Raw genomic sequence first — 21508 nt, 5'->3', positions numbered from 1 at the left:
ATTTATTTATTTGCTTGAAATTGTCAATTTTATTGATTATAAGATTGCATACATTTTCCTAAATTTATTGGTAATGTATATTTCTATTATTTAAACTTCCTGTGCAAAACATTTGCCTGTTAGTCAGTTGATGGTATCTTTAATGAATTTATAAGTGCAATTTGTGTAGTTTAGTGTGTAGTTTTTATAAATATTTTCCTTTTAATAAATATTTTTATTTATTTAAATTGATAGTTTTGTCTTGTTACTAAAATTACCAAAGAGAATCAGGAGGTGGTACTTCAGCCCAAGCTTTTGTTATTAGTAGAAGGGTTTAGTTGCAAGTATTTTCTTCACATTTTGATCCTTTGCCTGTTGTATTTAATACAGTTGAGATTTGATTTAATGTTTCCCTTTAACAAAGTATGGCTTAAATCATCAACTTTTCTATATCTCCTACGTTTTTCTTTTTCATTCTATTACAAAAAAATACTATAGGACAGGCAAAGGCCCAAAAGATGGAATAGTGAAGAAAAAAATGGTACCTTTACAAAATCATGATAAGACCAGTGTCATAGAGTTTCTTTTTTCTCTATGGATGATTCACTCTGGGATTTTGAAGGAAGAGGTTGTTATAGTAGATATATGACCATCTTTGCTGCCTTCCCCACCGTGAGCCCTCTATACAGTTATTAATTACTAAATCCCTCCCATTAGGTACCATTCGGCTTCCTTTTTTGTTTCCATAGTATTATTCTAACTTAGGACTATATTTTTTCACACCTAGGCTATCTTTATTGTTTTCCTGTCTTCTTTTTTACCTCTTAATGCATCCTGTACCCTGCTGGAAAATTAATCTTAGGAAATGAAACAACAGCAACAACACTTGGTTCGTGTGCGGTCTTAATGAAAAAAAAATTATTTCCTGTAGCCTTTAAGACAAGGCCCTTCACAGTGTGGTACCTTCCTACCTTTGTCTTTCTCTCCGTTTCTGTTACTCAGACCATTTTCTCTGTGCGAATAATCATTCTATTCAAGAATAATTGGGCCATTCTCTATCACTTCTTATCTTTTATATCATCTGTATTGTTGCTCATGGTTTTCACTCATTTGGAACATTCTTTTTTTTCTTTCCCTTTTTTTTTTTTTTTTAAGATTTTAAGTATTCACACCCAGCATCGGGCTTGAACTCACAACCCCAAGATCAAGAGTTGCATGTTCCCCCAACTGAGTCAGCCAGGTGCCCTGGAACATTATTTCTTTCTATTTGCTTATTTGTTTAAATAGTCTCTTTTGGGTCACCTGGGTGGCTTCGTTGGTTGAGTGTCTGCCTTTGGCCCAGGTCGTGATCCCAGAGTCCTGGGATCAGGTCCCACGTTGGGCTCCTTGCTCGGTGGGGAGCCTGCTTCTCCCTCTACCTGTTGCTCTGCCTGCTTGTGCTTTCTCTTTCTTACTCTCTCTCTCTGACAAATAAATAAGATCTTTTTAAAAAAATAGTCTCTTTTAAGGAAATTTGAATAATAAAAACAAAATCTTGCATATTTACCCATGTAGTTACCATTCCTTTGCTCTTTGTTGTTTTGCATAGATCCAAATTTCTCTCTGGAATGATTTTCCTTTTGCCTAATATTTAATATTTCTTGTAGTGCAGGTCTATGCATTATGAATTCTTGCAGCTTCTGTGTGTATGAAAAACTCTGTTTCATCTTCATTTTTAAGATTTTTTTTCTGGTTGGAGAATTTTAGGTTGACAGTTGTTTTTTGTTTTTTCCTTTTAATACTCACTGTCTTCTGGCTTGCGTTATTTCCAGTGAGAAATCTGCTGTCACCCTTAGTTTTGTCCCTCTGTATGTACTGTGTCTGTTTTTTTCCAACGGCTTTTAAATTTTTCTTTTTCTTTTTATTATTGATTTTGAAAAGTTGGATTGTAGTTTTCTTCATATTTGTGCCAACGGCTTGTTGTAGTACTTGGATATGTTGGCGGGTGATTTTTGACCAATTTGGAAACTTTTTGGCCATTTTTTATTCAAGTATGTTTTTGATCCTTCCCTGTTTTTCCTCTCTTTAGAGACTCTAGTTATGTGTTTACTCAGCTATTTGAAATTGCCCACAGATCACAAATTGTCTTTTCATTTTTAAAATTATTTTTTTCTGTGTTTTATTTTATATGGTTTCTATTCTAGGTCTTCAAGTTTATTAATCTCTTTTCTACAGTATCTAATCTGTCATTATTCCCATCTAATGTATTTTTCATCTCAGACATTGTAGTTTTCATCTCTGTAAGTGTGATTTTGGTCATTTGGTATCTTCTGTGTCTCTCTATTCAAACTTTTTGAACATCTGGAATATAATTATAATAACTTTCAGTGTCCTTGTTTGCTATTTAAAAAACTGTGTCAGTTCTGGGTTGGCTTTTTATTCATTTGAATTTTGTCCTCACTATCATATTTTCCTGCTCTTTTCCAGAATAGCCTGAAGGTGGTTAAAGGATAGGAGCAGGGAGGTTAGCTTTTATGGTATCGCCTCTAGGCAATAAAAGATGATGGATTGTTAAACCGGAGTGGTAGCTGTGGAGCTGGTGAGGAGTGGTTGACTTCTGGGTATATTTTTAGGGGAGAGTGAACAGGATTTGCTGATAGTTGGATAAGGGGCATAAAAGAATGAGATGGGTTAAAGATGACTCCAAGATTTTCATCATGAGCAACTCAGAGGATGGAATTCATTTCTAGACATTGAGAAAACAATGGGAAAAGCAGATTTTGGAAAGACCAAGAATTAAATTTTTTAAAATATTGAGTTGACTATTAGACATTCAAGTAGAGCTATTGATTAGTAAATTGTATATATGGGTCAGGAGTTCAAGTTGGGGATATCAGAGTGGGTGACGTAAATTTGGGAATTCTTGAGTAGAAGATACTCAAAGTCATGACACTGGATGTATCACCAAGAGGATGCAGGTAGATAATGATTGGGGCACTCTACAATTTAGGTATATTTCTATGATGCGGAAGAAACCAGCAAAGGAGACTAAAATGGAGTTGCTGGGAAGAAGAAAATGAAGAGTATGGTTGCCTAGGAGCCAAGTGAAAAAATGTGTTTCAAGGAGTAGAGAGGAGGAACAAGTGCAGCTGATAGTAAGTCATAGTAAAATGAGGACTGAGAACTGAATATTGGATTTAGCAACATGGAGAGTAGGTTCTGTGCATATTTGGGGTGAAATCTGATTTGAGTAAGTTGAAAGGAAAATGGGAGGAGAAAAATTTGTAGGTAGCAAATATAGATAGCTATATAGAGGATGATATAAAAAATGGGAGACTGGCTAGAGAGAGATATTGGGTCAAGTGTGTTGTTGTTATTTTTATTAGTCTGTGTTAGTTTTTTTTTAACAGGTGAAATAATTGCATGTTTATATGCTGATGGGACTGATCATACGCTGGTGGGAATGATCTAGTAGGTAGGGAAAATAGATGAAGAGAAAGGGGAGAGTTGCTGAAATGATGTCCATGGGCAGGAGAGGGATGGGGTTTAAGCTACAAGTGTGTTAGGTAGGCATCTGGATGGTTCATGTGTAATTATAGAGCAATGTGAGTGGAGATACGATGGTAAGAGCTGGTAGAACTTCTTTTCTAATTGCTTCTTTCTAAATGAAATAGGAAACAAAACTTTTCACCCAGGTGAGGGCAGGAAATGGAGTGTTAGAAATTGGAGGAGAAAAAAGGTATCAAATAACTAACTAGGAGAGTAGGAAAATGAAAGAATCTGTGGAAATGTGGTCACTTAGGGACCCCTTGGGATCAGTGGTCATGAATTTCAAGTGGATCTTTCAGCATGTTCTTCATTCATATCCATCTTCATTGTACAGATATGGAGTAGCTGGAGAGTTGCATTCAACCAAGGTTGGAGTTTGCTCGGCTGGTACAAGGAAGTGAGATGAGGACAGAGCTGTGGTTATGAGGATGGATGATGGAATTGTAGTTTATGGGACATAGGGAAGTGACAGAGGGCAAGTGTGATAGGTGAATGAATTGTTGGAGTCAGTGCTGAACAAGAAATTATAAGGTCAGAGTATTGAAGTAAAGAATGGGAGCTGGTATTGGAGAATGGCATTTTTGAAATTGGGGTAATGTTAGGATTTAGTTCCTGGTAATGAGAAGATTATTGTGTGACCATTGGCTGGGGTCAAGTGTAGGACAAAATTTATTGGAGTAGAGGAACTCAAAGAGCCAGGAGATCAGGATGTGTGGAAGAACCATATGTGCTGGTGATTTTCAAACATATTTGAACTTTTAAATCCTTTTAGAGTATACACACTCTCCTTTTCATACGTACATATAAAGTTTCAGGCAACAGCTCCTTCTTATGCTTTGCCTTCCAAAATACATTGGTCAAGACTTAATGAATTGGTTAGTAAAACTGATTTGTGTTAACTCTAAAATCACCAAGAATTAATTCCAGGACTACTATTAGAAAGGGGACAGCACATCAGAAGTTAAGCCTTTTAAGGAAGGGGGGCGGGAAACGTGAATGGCCTGTATATAAATATTCAGCATTGGGAATAAAATATGTTTGGGTATTGGGTACTAGCTCAAAGACACAATAGAAATCTTGTATTTTGTTGACATTTAAGTTTCTGGTGTTCTGTATGGTTATTTTTCAAAATTGATTTGTCATCTTTTAGAATGACTCTGGAGGAATGCCCAGTGAATCAAAATAAACTTCAGCATCATTTCACTCTCATTATAATCTTCAGAAGATTACATACAAATCCATAGAATGAGATCCTTCTCTGCCTAGTGTGATGCTGTGTACTGTACAAAACAAAGTGTATAGAAAAGCTGTCTGCGTTATAGGAAGGAGTTGTGCCTTAACTTAGACATGAAATGCATAGATGGGGTTGAATGGAAAGAATGGCCAAATGAAGAAGCTTTGAAGTGGTCATAAGTTGAAGTAGCAGTTATTTTCACAAACACCCAGGGAAACATTTGATTGGATATAAGTAGCAAAAGTCACGCCATTTGCAGACAGAATGAGAAGTTATAATTTTTTCCCTGCTTTGTGGAGATTTCCTAGAGAAAGAGAAGCTCCAGGAATTATTAAAGTAGAAAAAATGAGAAGAAGAGCAGAATTTAGCTCTTTTGTTTGTGATTGATAGACAACGTAGAGGAAGGTAAAGTCATAGAAACTGATATTTGTAGTAGAGTAATGGTGTAGGGTATCAAGAAGACCATCTTGGAAGTAGACAGTGGAAAAGCCTGGGGGAAGTTGTTAAGGTCTAAGCTCTGAACTTGGCTTTCTTGGGAAGTTGTGGTCGGGGCATTACAGGAGAAGAAACAGTTAAGGTAATGCTGCGTGGAAGATCATCAGAGGGGGGAAGCACAAGGAAATGTCTCTGGGAGGCAGAGAGAAAGATACTCCCACATAAGAAATGTCTATGCATTTTCTTTCCTTAAAAAACGGCTCGGAGCAGTGATAGTGTTGTGCGTACTAATTGTGAGTGTATATGTCTTCCAGGCGCGTTGGATCGCTGCGTGATGGGGATCACAGCAGTGGAGATACTGAATGCCTGCGATGAAGCGGTTCCCGCTGCAGTTGACTCTCTCAGTCATCCGGCAGTCAACCTAAAACAGGCAATGACCCGGCGTAGTCTGGCTGCGCTTAAAAACATGGCCCATCATAAGCTACAGACTCTTGCAACTAACCTCCTGGCTTCTGAGGCCTCTGACAAAGTAAGTTTTGTATGTGGGTTCAGGTATGTGGTCCCCACTCCACTCCATTTTGTAACACAGTTTTGGCCTGTCTTAGGAAGAACTTTTGGGAGATGACACTGATGAGAAAGAAGCTGCTGATTTTTGTGTAGGTCTATCCAACATTGTTTTTGTGTATTTCAAGTATTTGGCATTTTTCTTTTTTTTTGAAAAAATAAGTTATTCTTACCACTTAAAATATTTTAAAATGATTCCTACGGAGTTAAGTGACTTGAATTTCTGAAATTAGAGCAAACATGTTTCATATAATCTGTCTTTTTGGTTTTCTTACAGTCTTCCTGTTGAAAGATTGAGCTCTAGCTAATATCTTTATGAAGAAAAAATAGTAATTTAGGTACAATTAAGATGTTTCTAATTGTGGCTGCTCATTTGTTTTAAAAGTCAAAGATTCCGATTTTAGTAAGGTTAGGCTGTTCTAAGGATTTAGGAGGATATTTGAGAATAGGTATAGCAGAATTGCTCAAGTGCTGTGAGACCTAAGCTCAATCACACTTTCCCCACTGATATTCACATTACGACATCAGTTACTTCTTCAGTGAACAGGAGATTACCCTACGAAAAGAAGAACAAATAATCCCAATTCATTAATGGGTTACTTGTCTTTAGTTTTATAAAGGCTAGCCACCATTTGGTTTGTGGTATTTATGTTCTGTGGTATTGTTAGCAGTCGCTTGTCTCTGGTAATGGCTAAGTGAAACTTACAGACTGTCCCAGCATTTCATCTGAGTCACACCTTAAAATTCCCAGTTGCATCTAAGTGTTCATTAGAATTATTAGTGGGTAACACAAATACTGTTATTTTCATTTTCTTATTTTGGATTCCTTTTTTTTTTTTTAATAGTTAGACATGTGGCTAAATAACAAACAGATTGAAAGGCTCATCTACAAACTTGAAAATTTGCCCATGAATGAGTGCTGAGTGCTGGAGACATAAAATGCTGTAGGTGGTTCCAGTGACCCGTGTCCTCTAGTAATTGGCAGTAATATTTGATCATTCTGTCTTTCCCCAAGATATTAAATGCTTTATTGGCTTTGTTGTATGTTTCATAGATCAGAATTATGAAATCCTTCTTCATTTTCTTTCATGCTTTCTGTCCTGTGCTCTGAAGTTTGAATAGAAATCACAGCTTAAATGCATTTGCTGTGCTTATGATTTCTTTCAAGAGATCACATAGATGTTCCTAGCAATTCAGTGTTCATAGCACATTGTCTGATATTCTATATAATTTTAATTCTGTGCCAGTTTATAAAATAGTATATGTAAGGGCAAGCATGTATGTTATATAATTTTCAAATATGTTTTTTTCTTGTTGGTATCCCCTAGAAATAAAAATTTGGAAAATTAATTATACAACTGGAAAATTAAAGAAAAATAAGTGGTACAGTAACATTTATGAATGGTTTTTGTAAGTGGTCATGGTCCATTATGTGATTTTTACAATCTTGTTTGTCCCTGTTTTAATAGCGCATTTTATAGTGCAATTAGTGATAAAAGCACCAGATATCAGAGACACTACACTTATGTGTTGTAAAATATATTGCTTGTGAACCTCCTCAGTCTTGTAGCAGTGGTAATTGTTGCCTGGCCTACAAGGAAAACAATTATAGACGGGGGGAAAGGCTTAGGAAGCTGAGGCTGCAGGAGGGTAATCACTTTATGAAAAATGTATGTTGGCTGGACCATTAGGGATTTCTCTAACTATTTTCTCATGTTGAATTTGAGGCTCCTTCTGAGGGGAATATTTAAAGAGCTGTCCTCTGGACAGCTTTTTAACCTCAGGAGAAATAAAACCCACCCAAAGTTTTAAAAAAACAAAACAAAACATAACTAAGAGCCTCTCAGTGGTGTAGGACTGACTCTAGGATATATGGGAACTACGTTTTTTCATGAGTCTCTCAGTGGAAAGTAGAATCTTTACCAGAATGCTGTATAGAAAGAATCCCACCTTTTCATTGTTAGACTAGTGTTAGCAGTTGGGATATTTGGAAAAAACACATACTGTATATTGCTAATTTTGTTAATTATGGCAGACGTGTAGAGCCTTGCAAACAAAGATAAGGAATTTTTTTTGAAGATTTTATTTATTTATTTGATAGAAAGCACAAGCAGGGGGAGGGGCAGAAGGAGAAGCAGGCTCCCCCTTAGCAGGGAGCTGGATGCCAGGCTCCATCCCAGGACCCTGGGATTACTACCCGAGCTGAAGGCAGATGCTTAACCTACTGAACCACCCAGGTGCCCCAAAGATAGGGAATTTACTCTCCTCTGATTCTGTTCTTTCACTAGAAGATCAGGAGGATGTTAAGTGGAGTTATTTCTTATAACTGCATTGAATCTTTGCAAGATGTGTGTATTTGAACCCCTGTGTGTTTCTCTTATGACATGTATCTTAATTTCCTTTGTGTTGTAATAACTTACAAGCTTCTTCGATTGTGCCCACTGAAATTCAGCCTTCTTGCAGGCAGGGACTGTGACTTACTTATTACTCTTTCCCTCATGACATCCAGTAGCAGCTGTGCAATAAATATGCATTGAATTGGATGATGTGTAACAGAAAGCTCTGATGGCCTCTGCTTCAGCCTCTTTGCCTGGGTCTTCTCCCTTCCCTCACAGTTGATTGTCTCGGCTTCCCCATCAGATCTATTCCTGTTCGCGAGGCCTTAGATGTGGAACGTTTATTAATCACCTTTGCCCTCCATTCAGTTTGGCATTCTCCCCTTTGGTTTTGGTGAGCGAGGTTGTCCAGGCATAACTCATTCTCCTTCTTTGCTATCTCTGTATTGTCAGCAGTCCAACACAGCCTGTAATTCTGTCCGTGAGGCCCTCCCCTTTACTTCTTTTCCTTATGGCTCTAGAGCAGGGTTGCTCAACTTCCGCACTACAGACATTTTGGGCTGGATAATTCTTTGTCAAGCACAATTCTTTGTGCTTTGTCATGAGGGGCTGTCCTAAGTATTGTAGGATCTTGAGAATCATTTTTTCCTTTACCCACTACATCCCAGTAGCACCCTCTCTTGCCCAGGCGTGACCATCAAAAATGTTTTCAGTTACAGCCAGATGCCCCATGTGGGGCAAAATTGCCTCTGGTTTAAAACCACTGCTCTGGAGAAAACAGGTTGAGAAATGGTAGAGATCCTATATTCTATATCCTATGTTTCCTTTCTTGTCCCCACCCCTGCTTCTAGTTAATCCCTCTCCTCTGAGGATAGTGAAGCCATCCCCAAACCTTATCCTCTCTGCCCTTGTTGCAGAATTCGTTCTTGTGTTCTCTTTGTGTTCAACGCCTTCCTGTTCAGACCTTTCCTTAAATCACTTTACTCTGTATTTTTTTTTCTTTCTTTATATCTGTCTTCCCTATTAGATTTTGAGCTTCTTGAGGACAGGAGCCGAGTTTCTCATATTTTTATTTTCAGTGCTTTATGTAGTATGTGGAGCATAGAAAATACCCAGGAAACATAGTGTGGAGTTAGTTTGGAGGTGTAGATTGGAATCCTGTTGCACAATCTATTTGAATGCAAAGCTGAGGACTTGCCTCACTGGGTAGCAATACGATATTGAATTGTCTTAAAAGGAGATCTTTGTTTAAGAAATATTTTGCCCTATCTGACATTTATATGCCAGACACTTAGAAATATTGCCATGGGAAATGAATTGTGAGGCTGTTGGGTTGATACAGTGAGAGGCAGTGGGGACTGGGATAGGATTAGGTAGAGGAAATGTTTAAGAGGGAATGGCTTGGAAGCTATTGTGTGGGTTGACTAAATGGGAATGATAAGCAAGAGAGGAGTTGAGACAGAGATCCAAGCCTGGTTGAAGGGAGAATGGCAGAGATGTTAACAGATACAAACAACTCATGGAATGGGCTTTGAGATTGGTTGTAATAGGAAACATCTGCCTCTTATTTGTAGTGTTGGGAGATGAGGTGTGTGCAAGGGGAGCAAACACCCTCCAAAAAAGAAGTGGCATGATAGTGAGATAGAGTAGGGGTGGGTTCCCCCCCCCCCCAAAATAAATGCTGTAGTACAGAGCATGAATTAGACTCTGGTCCATATTTTGGGATGCCTGCTATCAGTAGAGTATTCCAGATATGCTGTCTTCCTTAATTTTTACTGCAAATAGGTGAGTTAGTCATTATCATCCTCAGATTTGCCAATGATGAACCTAAAAAAACAGCTGGGTAGAACAGGCATTGCAAACTTTTTCTATAAAACACTAGATGATAAAAATTTTAGGCTTTGTGAACCATGCAGTCTCTGTCACAGTGTTTCAGCTCTGCCATAATAGTGTGAAAGCAGTCACAGACAATAGGTAAATGAATGACTATGACTGATTTCCAGTAAAACTTTATTTACATGAATAGGCAATGGGCTGGATTGGCCTCTGGGTCGTAGCTTATTGCACCCTGCATCGGAGAATGGCATTATTAATAACAAGGTTTTGGATACAGCTCTTCCATGGAACAGCCTTTGCTTCATTTTTGAAAAGCAGTTCAAAGGAGTGGTTAAGAACCTAGGTTCTGGTGACAGGCATATCTGGGTTTAAATTACATTTCTGTAACTTGCTGCCTGTGGGTGACCTTGGACAAGTAACCTGCAATGGCCTAGGTCACACATATAACCAAAAGTGAATTTTTGTAAAGGAAACAAAGGTCAACAGTTGATCAGAGATGTGAAATAACATTAAGACTTGGGGAATAAAAAAGAGGAGTCAGTAATCAGGGAAGTCATTGGTGATTATTAGGAGAGCCGATTTGGCAGAGTTAGGTCAGAAATCATGGTACAATGAACTAAGAATGAGGATGAGATGAAGTAGAGGTGGAAAGCATGGAAGTCATTTGCTTTTGGAGGATAAAAAAAAGAGTGGTAGCTTCAGTGGCTGCAGGGGTAAGAGCCGAGTTTTACTTTGTTAGGAGCTCACTGAACGTTTTTTGCGGGTGGAGGAGGTAGTTGGTGGAGCCATGTCAGAGGACATGGTGCTGATAGTAGAGTTAACTGGAGAATTCACCGTGACTAGATGTTGTTTTCTTCTAATTGGTAATGATGAAAGAGAGAGAGGTGAATATAACCAAGTTAATATTCCGTGGAAGAGGAGCAAAGTAGGCTGTAGTATCTATTAAAAGGAACGAAGTGGTTTTAATCCCTTAAAGGCAGAGTCACCTTTATTTTAATGCCATGTAACAGCCAGCAGAAGTTGTGTACTGCACTAGGAATTAGAAGATTTGTAAACTAAAAATAGCTAGTAAATCATAAATGGCATGTGGTGGGATTTGATGAATGCGTCAAGAAATATGTTAAGGAGATGGTCTGAGCACATCAGGTGATGTTTTTGATGAACTTTCTCATATAGCATTTGCCACAGACACTGGTTCTTGGCGAGGAGATCTTGGGGGATGCCTTGGGTCAGTGGGATTTTACTAGTGAAACTAGAAAGCCTTTACTGTCGTGAAAATCATTTCTTAAGCCTAGTGTGTGTAATTTTCTATTTGGCACCTTTATATCTTAGGCATTGTGTACCAATCAGAGTCACCCTATTTATATTGAAAGATCACGAGGTTGAAGAAATTGAAAAATGACCAGGATGATTTATCTCTTATGTTACATTTCTCTCTCCGTTGTCTAATTAGTCAAAAGCCTGAAAAAAAAAATGAACGGGCTATATTTGTAAAGGTCAGTAGCTTTGTATTCTGTGTAACTAGGTGAGAGAATGGAATTTAGAAGTCAAATATAACCTACTGAGAACATGCTCTGTGTTTTTTGCTTACGAAATTCACTCTTTAAAAATTTTATACTGATTGAATTGACTTTATGATTCATTGTGAAAAGGGCACTGTAGGGTACAGACAGGGACAAGCCATATGACGTTATATACAGGATACCAGGCCTTGTCTGGTGAACTGTTTATGGCCTTAGAAAAATTCTTATGATATGTCTGACCTTTGAAGAATCAATTAAACTTGCTTAACATTCTACTCCAAAACTTTTTTTTTTTTTATTATAATGATTTTTTATTATATTATGTTAGTCACCATACAGTACATCCCCGGTTTTCGATGTAAGGCTCGATGATTCATTAGTTGTGTATAACACCCAGTGCACCATGCAATATGTGCCCTCCTTACTACCCATCACCGGTCTATCCCATTCCCCTACCCCCCTCCCCTCTGTAGCCCTCAGTTTGTTTCTCATAGTCCATAGTCTCTCATGTTTCATTCCCCCTTCTGATTACCCCCCCTTTCTTTATCCCTTTCTTCCCCTACCGATCATTCTAGTTCTTATGTTCCATAGATGAGAGAAATCATATGATAGTTGTCTTTCTCTGCTTGACTTATTTCACTAAGCATTATCTCCTCCAGTGCCGTCCATGTTGTAACAAATGTTGAGAACTCGTTCTTTCTGATTGCTGAGTAATATTCCATTGTATATATGGACCATAACTTCTTAATCCAGTCATCTGTTGCAGGGCATCTCGGCTCCTTCCACGATTTAGCTATTGTGGACATTGCTGCTATGAACATTGGGGTGCATATGGCCCTTCTCTTCACTACGTCTGTATCTTTGGGGTAAACACCCAGTAGTGCAATGGCTGGATCATAGGGTAGCTCAATTTTTAACTTTTTAAGGGACTTCCACACTGTTTTCCAGAGTGGCTGTACCAACTTGCATTCCCACCAACAATGTAGGAGGGATCCCCTTTCTCCACATCCTCTCCAACAATTGTTGTTTCTTGCCTTGTCTATTTTTGCCATTCTAACTGGCGTAAGGTGGTATCTCAGTGTGGTTTTGATTTGAATTTCCTTGATGGCTAATGATTTTGAACATTTTTTCATGTGTCTGTTAGCCATTTGTATGTCTTCATTGGAAAAGTGTTCATATCTTCTGCCCATTTTTTGATTTGTTTATTTGTTTCTCGTGTATTGAGTTTGAGAAGTTCTTTGTAGATCTTGGATACCAGTCCTTTATCTGTAGTGTCATTTGCAAATATCTTCTCCCATTCCGTGGGCTGCCTCTTAGTTTTTCTGACTGTTTCCTTGGCTGTGCAGAAACTTTTAATCTTGATGAAGTCCCATAAATTCATTTTATCTTTTGTTTCTCTTGCCTTTGGGGATGTATCATGAAAAAGGTTGCTTTGGCCGATGTCGTAGAGGTTGCTGCCTATGTTCTCCTCTAGAATTTTGATGGATTCCTGTCTCACGTCGAGGTCTTTCATCCATTTGGAGTTTATTTTTGTGTATGGTGTGAGAGAGTGGTCAAGTTTCATTCTTTTGCATGTAGCTGTCCAATTTTCCCAGCACCATTTATTGAGGACACTGTCTTTTTCCCACCGGATGTTTTTTCCTGCTTTATCAAATATTAGTTGCCCAAAGAGTTGAGGGTCCATTTCTGGGCTCTCTATTCTGTTCCATTGGTCTATGTGTCTGTTTTTGTGCCAGTACCATGCTGTCTTTGTGATCACAGCTTTGTAGTACAGCTCGAAATCCGGCATTGTGATGCCCCCAGCTTTGTTTTTCCTTTTCAACAGCTCCTTGGAGATTCGGGGTCTTTTCTGTTTCCATACAAATTTAAGGACTGTTTGTTCCAGTTCTTTGAAAAATGTCCTTGGTATTTTGATCGGGATAGCATTGAAAGTGTAGATTGCTCTGGGTAGCATGGACATTTTAACTATGTTAATTCTTCCGATCCATGAGCATGGAATATCTTTCCATCTTTTTATGTCTTCCTCAATGTCTTTTAAGAGTGATTTATAGTTTCTAGAATAAAGGTCCTTTACGTCTCTGGTTAAGTTAATTCCAAGGTAACATATGGTTTTTGGTGCTATTGTAAATGGGATGGATTCCCTAATTTCTCTTTCTTCGTTCTCGTTATTCGTGTACAGAAATGCAACTGATTTCTGAGCATTGATTTTGTATCCCGCCACGTTACTGAATTGCTCTATAACTTCTAATAGTTTGGGAGTGGCTTCTTTTGGGTTTTCCATATAGAGTATCATGTCATCTGCGAAGAGAGACAGTTTGACTTCTTCTTTGCCGATTTGAATACCTTTGATCCCTTTTTGTTGTCTGATTGCTGTTGCAAGGACTTCTAGTACTATGTTGAATAATAGTGGCGAGAGTGGGCATCCTTGTCGTGTTCCTGATCTTAAGGGAAAGGCTTCCAGCTTTTCCCCATTGAGAATAATATTTGCAGTAGGCTTTTCATAGATGGCTTTTATGAGATTGAGAAATGTACCTTCTATTCCTACCCTCTGAAGGGTTTTAATCAGGAAAGGATGCTGTATTTTGTCAAATGCTTTTTCTGCATCAATTGAGAGGATCATATGGTTCCTGAGTCTTTTCTTGTTGATATGGTGTATCACGCTGATTGATTTGCGAATATTGAACCACGCTTGCATCCCAGGTATGAATCCCACTTGATCGTGGTGGATAATCCTTTTAATGAACTGTTGGATTCTATTAGCAAGTATCTTGTTGAGGATTTTGGCGTCCATATTCATTAGGGAAATCGGTCTGTAATTCTCCTTTTTGAGGGGGTCTTTGCCTGGTTTGGGGATCAAGGTAATATTGGCCTCATAGAATGAGTTTGGTAGCTTTCCTTCTGTTTCTATTTTTTGAAATAGCTTTAGGAGAATAGGTATTATTTCTTCTTTGAATGTTTGGTAGAATTCCCCAGGAAAACCGTCCGGGCCTGGAGTTTTGTTATTTGGAAGGTTGTTTATCACTGACTCAATTTCTTCATAATTAATTGGCCTGTTTAAGAAATCAATTTCTTCCTGTTTCAATCTTGGTAGTTTATAGGTTTCCAGGAAGGATTCCATCTCTTCCAGATTGCTTAGTTTATTGGCATATAGCTGTTGATAAAAATTTCTAATAATCCTTCCAATTTCAATGGTGTTCGTTGTGACCTCTCCTTTTTCATTCATAATTTTAATAATCTGGGTCCTTTCTCTTTTCTTTTGGATAAGTCTTGCCAGTGGTCTGTCAATTTTATTGATTTTCTCCAAGAACCAGCTTCTAGTCCTGTTGATCTGCTCTACTGTACTTCTGGTTTCTGCTTGATTGATTTCAGCTTTAATTTTGGTCAACTGCTTCCTTGTGCGTGGATTAGGCCTGTCCCTCTGTTGCTGTTCCAGCTTCTTGAGGTGAGAATATAAAAACTGCATTTTAGATTTTTCTATTCTTTTGAGTGAGGCTTGGATGGCTATGTATTTCCCCCTTAGGACTGCCTTTGCAGTATCCCATAGGTTTTGGACTGTTGTATTTTCATTCCATTGGTCTCCATAAATTGTTTAATTTGATTTTTGATTTCCTGGTTTATCGAGTCATTCCTGAGCAGGATGGTTCTTAGTCTCCAAGTGTTTGAGTTTCTTCCAAATTTTTCCTTGTGGTTGAGTTCCAATTTCAGAGCGTTGTGGTCTGAGAATATGCAGGGGATAATTTCAGTCTTTTGGTATCGGCTGAGACCTGTTTTGTGTCCCAGAACATGGTCTATTCTTGAAAATGTTCCATGGGCATTAGAATAGAATGAGTATTCTTTGGTTCTGGGGTGTAGTGTTCTATATATATCTAAGAGGTCCAACTCGTCGAGTATGGCATTCAAAGCCTTTGATTCTTTGCTTAGTTTTTGCCAGGGTGTTCTGTCTATTTCTGAGAGTGGAGTGTTGAGGTCCCCTACTATTAATGTATTTTTATCTATATGTCTCTTTATTCTGGTTAAGAGTTGGCTTGTGTATCTTGTTGCTCCCCTGTTGGGGGCATATATATTTATAATTGTCATATCCACTTGTTGAATACTTCCTTTAAGAATAATATAGTGCCCTTCTGCATCTCTAACTATATTCTGTAGTTTAAAATCCAGTTTATCTGATATGAGAATTGCTACCCCAGCTTTCTTTTGAGGTCCATTTGCGTGAAAGATGGTACTCCATCCCCTTACTCTCAGTCTGAATGCATCTTTGGGTTCGAAATGAGTCTCTTGTAGACAGCAAATGGATGGGTCATTTCTTTTTATCCAGTCTGCAACCCTGTGGCGTTTAAAGCAAGAATTTAAACCATTAATGTTAAGGCTGAGTACTGAGAGATATGCTTTTAATTCTGCCATGTTGTCAGTAAAGTCTTTGTTTGTATTGGCTGTGACTTTCTGTTCTGTATCACTCTTGGGGCCTTTTTACTTTTATAGAACCCCCCGTAATACCTCCTGTAGGGCTGGTTTCGTGGTTACGAAATTGGCTAGTGACTGTCGATTCTGAAATGTCTTTATTTCTCCATCAATTCTGAATGACAGCCTTGCTGGATAAAGGATCCTTGGCTGCATGTTTTTCTCTGAAAGAGCTTTAAAAATGCTCCCCCAACCCTTTCTCTCATTCCAGGTCTGTGTAGACAGGTCTGACGTAATTCTGATGCCTTTGCCTTGGTACGTGAGAAATTTCTTTGCCCTGGCCGCTTTCAATACTGTATCCTTGGATCTCATATTTGCGAATTGCACTATGACGTGACGTGGTGTAGGTCTGTCACGGTTGAGCTTGGGAGGGGTCCTCTCTGCCTCTTGGACACGAATTTTTGTTTCCCTTGCTAGATTAGGGAAGTTTTCAGCTACAATTTGTTCAAATATCTCTTCTAGACCTCTGTTTTTCTCCACCCCCTCGGGGATGCCGATGATTCTAACATTGGATCGTTTCGTTGAGTCAGTAATCTCCCGTAGCCAACATTCGTGGGCGTGGATTTTTTTAAGACCATCTTCTATTTTTATTTTTTCCTCTATTAACCCATCCTCCAATTCACTAACCCTTTCCTCTGCTTCGGTGACCCTGGCCGTCAGAGCCTCTAGTTTTGCCTGCATTTGGCTCATAGAATTTTTAATTTCTGTCAAATTCGCTCTCATTTCCGCCCTTAGGGATTCTGTATTCTCAGTAACATTTTCCTGAATACTTTTTTCAAGTCTACTCATTATCTTGACCATTGTTACTCTGAATTCCATTTCTGATAATTTGATTACATCCATATCCGTTACTTCTGTGGCAGAGGCCACTGACTCACTGTCTTTTCTTTGCTGGGGGCGGCTTCTCCTTCTTGTCATTCTAATGAGGGGAGGTTGCGGGGTTGTCCAGAGCCCAAAATTATTGACTGGGTCCCAGGCCGTGCCCTTGTTTTATAGGGATCTTAGAGATGTGGGCTTCTTCTTTAAAGATTTTATTTATTTACTTATCTGAGAGAGGGAGACAGACAGTCAGCAAGAACGGAACAGAAGCAGGGGAGTGAGAGAGGAAGAAGCAGGCTCCCAGCGGAGGAGCCCGATGAGGGACTCCTTTCTGGAACGCCGGGATCACGCCCTAAGCCGGAAACAGGCGCTCAATGACTGGGCCACCCAGGCGCCCGGGTTGTGGGCTTCTTGATTTTTCAGTCTGCCTTCTGTGTTCTGGGGGAGGGGCCTGCCGCGCCGATACTCAGGCAACCCTGTTTGGTTAGAGTCTCCGTGTCCCCTGCGAGGGAGGATGGGGATGGGCGCTCTCTGGGCCGGTATTTCCAGGCTTTTGTTCTCTGGCGGCTTTCCCTGGCGGCCGGCTATGCCTCTTCTGAGGGTCAGAGCAGCAGAGGCTGCATTGTCACAGAACAGAGGGATTGCGGCCCGTTCTCCACTGATGTTCTGGCCACTTTAACTCTATTACTGTTGGTGCTGCTCAGCCCTGCAGCGTCCCGGGATGTGCGCACCAACTCCTCGGCGTCCCTGCCCTCACTTCCAGGGCTGGCGCGTCTCTGTCCTTTGTGTTTCTAATGCTGCCAGCCACCGGCCGCCCTGCGCGCTCCCGGGTCTCCCGGTCTCAGTCTATGCCCGGTGAGCACACCTCGATTCCGGAGTTCTGGGAGAAGCCTGGTGGCGCGCACCCGGTTCAGGGTCTCAGTCTGCTGTTTCGCGGGTGCCGACCGCGAGCCCGCCCGCTCCCCCGTGCAGGTGGCCCGCCAGCCGCCAGCCGCCCCGCGCGTGCTCCGGGAGTTCCCGGTCTCAGTCTGGATCCCGTGAGCACACCGGGGATTCCGGTGTTCCGGGAGATGCCTGGTGGCGCGCGTTCACGGCTCACCGGTCTCAGTCCGCTCTCTCGCGGGTGCCCTCTGTGAGTCTGCCCGCTCCCCCGTGCAGGTGGCTGCCGCTTCCCGGAGCCCAAACGCGGCGGCTCCCTCCCCCTTCCGTTTATCTTCCGATATCTGTGCACGGTTTACAGCTCCCCTCTTCGAACCTCAATACTCAGCGCTGGAGATGTTCATTTGTAGAGATCCAGATGCATCATCCTGCGTCTCAGGCTGATTCCGTGGTTATTTAGGCTGGTCTGGTACCTATCCAGCTCCACTCAGGGGACCAGCTGAAAAAGGGGTCCCCTACTCCTCCGCCATCTTCTCTACTCCAAAACTTGAATGAATATTTTAATTGAAAGTAAGAATATGTTGATTGTATATTTACTATATACTTATAAGTATATATAGATTTCATTTTTGGTTGTTTTAAATGGTTATAAGAACAAAAATTTGACATTACACTAATTGTTGTCTAGTCTTTAATAAATAAAGGAACCTTAGTGAGTTGTCTAGTCTTAAGAAAACAAAGGGGTCAATGTCTGACTGTAGGAGGGGAATAAACTTCATTGAGTGCCTATGTGATGGGTGATTCTCTTTAATGGGGATAATAATTAGAAACCAAATCTGGATGCTGGATGCACTCATTGCTCCTGGGATCATTGCATCCAAGCCGTCTCAGGAGACAGAGCTAGATTGTATATGTCTGTTTAAACACACACATCTGTGTTCCTCTATTTTCCTAGATACAGTAAATACCATCAGTTAACCCTGTTACCTCCATGTCTGATCAGACACCACAGTGTTTGTTCTAGCCTCTCCTCCTGATACACTAACTCTGTCCTCCAGCTGTTGGAAACCTCATTCCCACTATTTTCAGTATATTCGCTGTCTTCTGTGACTCACAATGGGGTTATATCCCAATAAACCCATTGTAAATAGAATATCTCTTAGGTTGAAAATACATTTAATACACCTGACCCCTCAGACACCATAGCTTAGCTCAGCTACCCTTACCCGTGCTCAGAACACTTACATTAGCCTGCAGTTGGGCAAACTCCTCTCATACAAAGCTTGTTCATAACGATGTTAAGTATCTCATGTAATGTATTGAATACTGCACTGAAAATGAAAAACAGAGTTTGTATGGGCACAGGTGGTCGTCAGTGTGTCTGTTGTTGACCGCCACCCTTGCCTGCTGTCACGGGAGAGGGTCCCATCGCATGTCACTGGCCCAGGGCAAGATCCACATCCAAACTGCCAAGTAGATTTTCTACCGAATGTGTATCGCTTTTGCTGCATTGTAAAGTCAAGGAATCGTAAGTCAGGGGTCATCTGTGTTTATTTTTTCAGTTCGCCCTCTATGTAAACAATTTCCTGCACAGCCCAAGCCTCTTTAGGTGTGCCGGCACCTTTTCCGCAGAGAGAAAGAAGCTTCATTTCTTTTTTATCCTTAATATCGTCCTTTTCGCCTCCTGCTTCTCTTGAGGCATTATTGCTTGTATGTATTCACTCTTGGGTTTCTTTCAGTTGAGTCTTCATTGCTAATGTGATGTCTTATTTCTCATTCTTTTTGAGTTCAGTCATTTCCTTTCTGATTTTTCTAATGCTCATTTATGTTCTTTCATGTTGAGTATCATTTTTAAAATGTTTTTCAGCTTGTTTTGAAATAAGCACATTCATTTTATCTGCTTTTTGATCATGTCTGTTTTTTTCTTTCTGGTTTTTCTTCTTTTTAATTACCATAATTTGACCTCAGTACTTTTCTGTTGCTGAACTTTTTTTTGGTGAAATAATCTTTCCTGGACTCTGTGAATGATTACAGAACTTCTTTTTTATTGTTGCATGTGGTTCGAAAATACGGTGGCTTGCTTTCTGACATCTCCTAACACCATTCCTCACTTCTTTTTTTCAGGTGGGAGGAATTACCTGTTAGTTTTGATGGCATTCTTAGCAGTTTCTCGTTACCGGGGGCCCTTTCCTGAAGGCAGCCCTGACGCAGCGGTGTTATGCGTGGACGGGGACCGCCATGTGCCAGCCCCTCAGCCCTTGTGACTGAGGGCCATTGCATTCACTTGCTGGGAAGGTGGCTAAACCTCTGCCACGGTCAGCTGCTGTTTTTAGATGGGCCCAAACTATATTTTCCTGATAAATATTGGTTAGCGTTTTGGGGTTTTCCTATCAGATCTGTCACATACCTCACTACTGCCCTTTCCTTCGTCCTGCAGAGATGCCAGATACCAGATAGATCTTGTAGCTGTTGGTGGGTTTTTCCATATGCTTGAATTTTGGGATTTCTGGATGTATTTTGTCACCTCGTTTTGTTGAAAATGTTCTCAACACATTTGGTTTATTCTATCTTAATTGCTCTGGTTCTGTGCGAGGATTTGGAAAAATACAATATCTATGCTGCCATCAGTGCCATGATCTTTCCAGAATCCCTCTGAGTTTCTGTATTCTTGATGTTAATTTTAAGATTTGGTAATGAATTAGTTAAGGAGATATCATACTAAACGTTCATTTTAAAACCTTAATTGTGTACTTATTTTTGAACTAGGTGAGGCACATCTGTGAATATATGTTTTCTCTATTCTGGATCATTTGTGAGCTTAAATTTAAAGGACCGTTTATCTGAAAACATCCTTAACCTACTGGCAAGTGACAGAGTCCTTCAGCCTGGGCTGGAATTTTCCTCACGTATTGACCCACTACTGCTCATACCCACAGTCTTACAACGTAGTGGTTAGAATGTCTTCAGACGCTACAGTGAACAGTCAGTGACTTTTTTTTTTTTTTTTTGCGACTTCTTCCCTCTGTATTGTCTGTCAGTTGGTATCTAAACATTTCTAGAATGAAAATTCTAGAATTTAATGTGAGGTTTTTGGTAAAGAGATTCCCTAAGGAATAATAAGATTCTTTTGGAACCATAAATATAAACTTAAAATATTTAAGGTTATTGATTAGGCACAGATATATAGGTAAGGTAATTGGGATCAATTTCTGAACATACATTATTACGTTGCTATTATCACAAGCACCAGGAAGTACAAGAAAGTCAAAGAAGTCCAGCTGCACTGTCTCCTTCCTCCTTCCCTCTTTTCCTCTTTCTCCATCCTCCTTCCACAACCCATCCATCCATCATATTATATTAATCATTCCTCCTCCTGATCTCCGTACAGGTGGTTCACATTCCTTTCACGTATTTATGTCCTAATTCTGTTGTCTCTTATTTTCTCCATATTTACCTCACATTCATGGTACTTTCACACACATAAGAAAATCCACTATATGTAGATTGTGTGTGCGTGTGCTCTCCTCTGTGTGTGCGCCCATGCGCACTTGAATCAGCAGTAAGTGAGATAGAGTTAGAAATGAATGCTTTGAAGATTTCCAGCTCAGGTTATTTTTCCACCAACGTTTTCTCCAGTTTGAGGGTAACAAGTTTTAAGTTATTATGAATACCATTAAGGAATAAAACTAAACTCTCAAAACTAATACATATTTAATTGAACTTACATTTTTTGATGATTACAGGATTTTTAGTTCTGTTCCCATTTTTTAAGAATCCATAAATTAGAACTGGATTTACCGTGATCATTGCATAATACCATCAAATAATGACATATACGAGGGAGCTCCCCTTCTTGAAACTTAACAAGCCCCGTGGCTCTGGTGTCTTATTGGCCCTCTGTCTTGCGCATAATAGGT

At 39.8% G+C, this 21508-nt stretch overlaps 1 protein-coding gene across 3 annotated transcripts in view; it reads left to right on the top strand.

The window, feature by feature from the left end:
- The window catches only part of WDR7 (WD repeat domain 7), a 347769-nt gene that overhangs the window by 64953 nt on the left and 261308 nt on the right, over nucleotides 1–21508 (top strand). For all 3 annotated transcript variants that reach the window (XM_026496379.4, XM_057313055.1, XM_057313056.1), the window contains one exon: nucleotides 5491–5705. In XM_026496379.4, the coding sequence (XP_026352164.1) occupies nucleotides 5491–5705 (215 nt within the window). The remainder of the gene's footprint in view (nucleotides 1–5490; nucleotides 5706–21508) is intronic.

Source organism: Ursus arctos, unplaced genomic scaffold (genome assembly GCF_023065955.2).
Source record: "Ursus arctos isolate Adak ecotype North America unplaced genomic scaffold, UrsArc2.0 scaffold_17, whole genome shotgun sequence".
In the NCBI taxonomy this organism is placed as follows: Eukaryota; Metazoa; Chordata; class Mammalia; order Carnivora; family Ursidae; genus Ursus; species Ursus arctos.
Note: the sequence above shows the minus strand (reverse complement) of the source record. Positions and strands in the feature narration are given on the sequence as shown.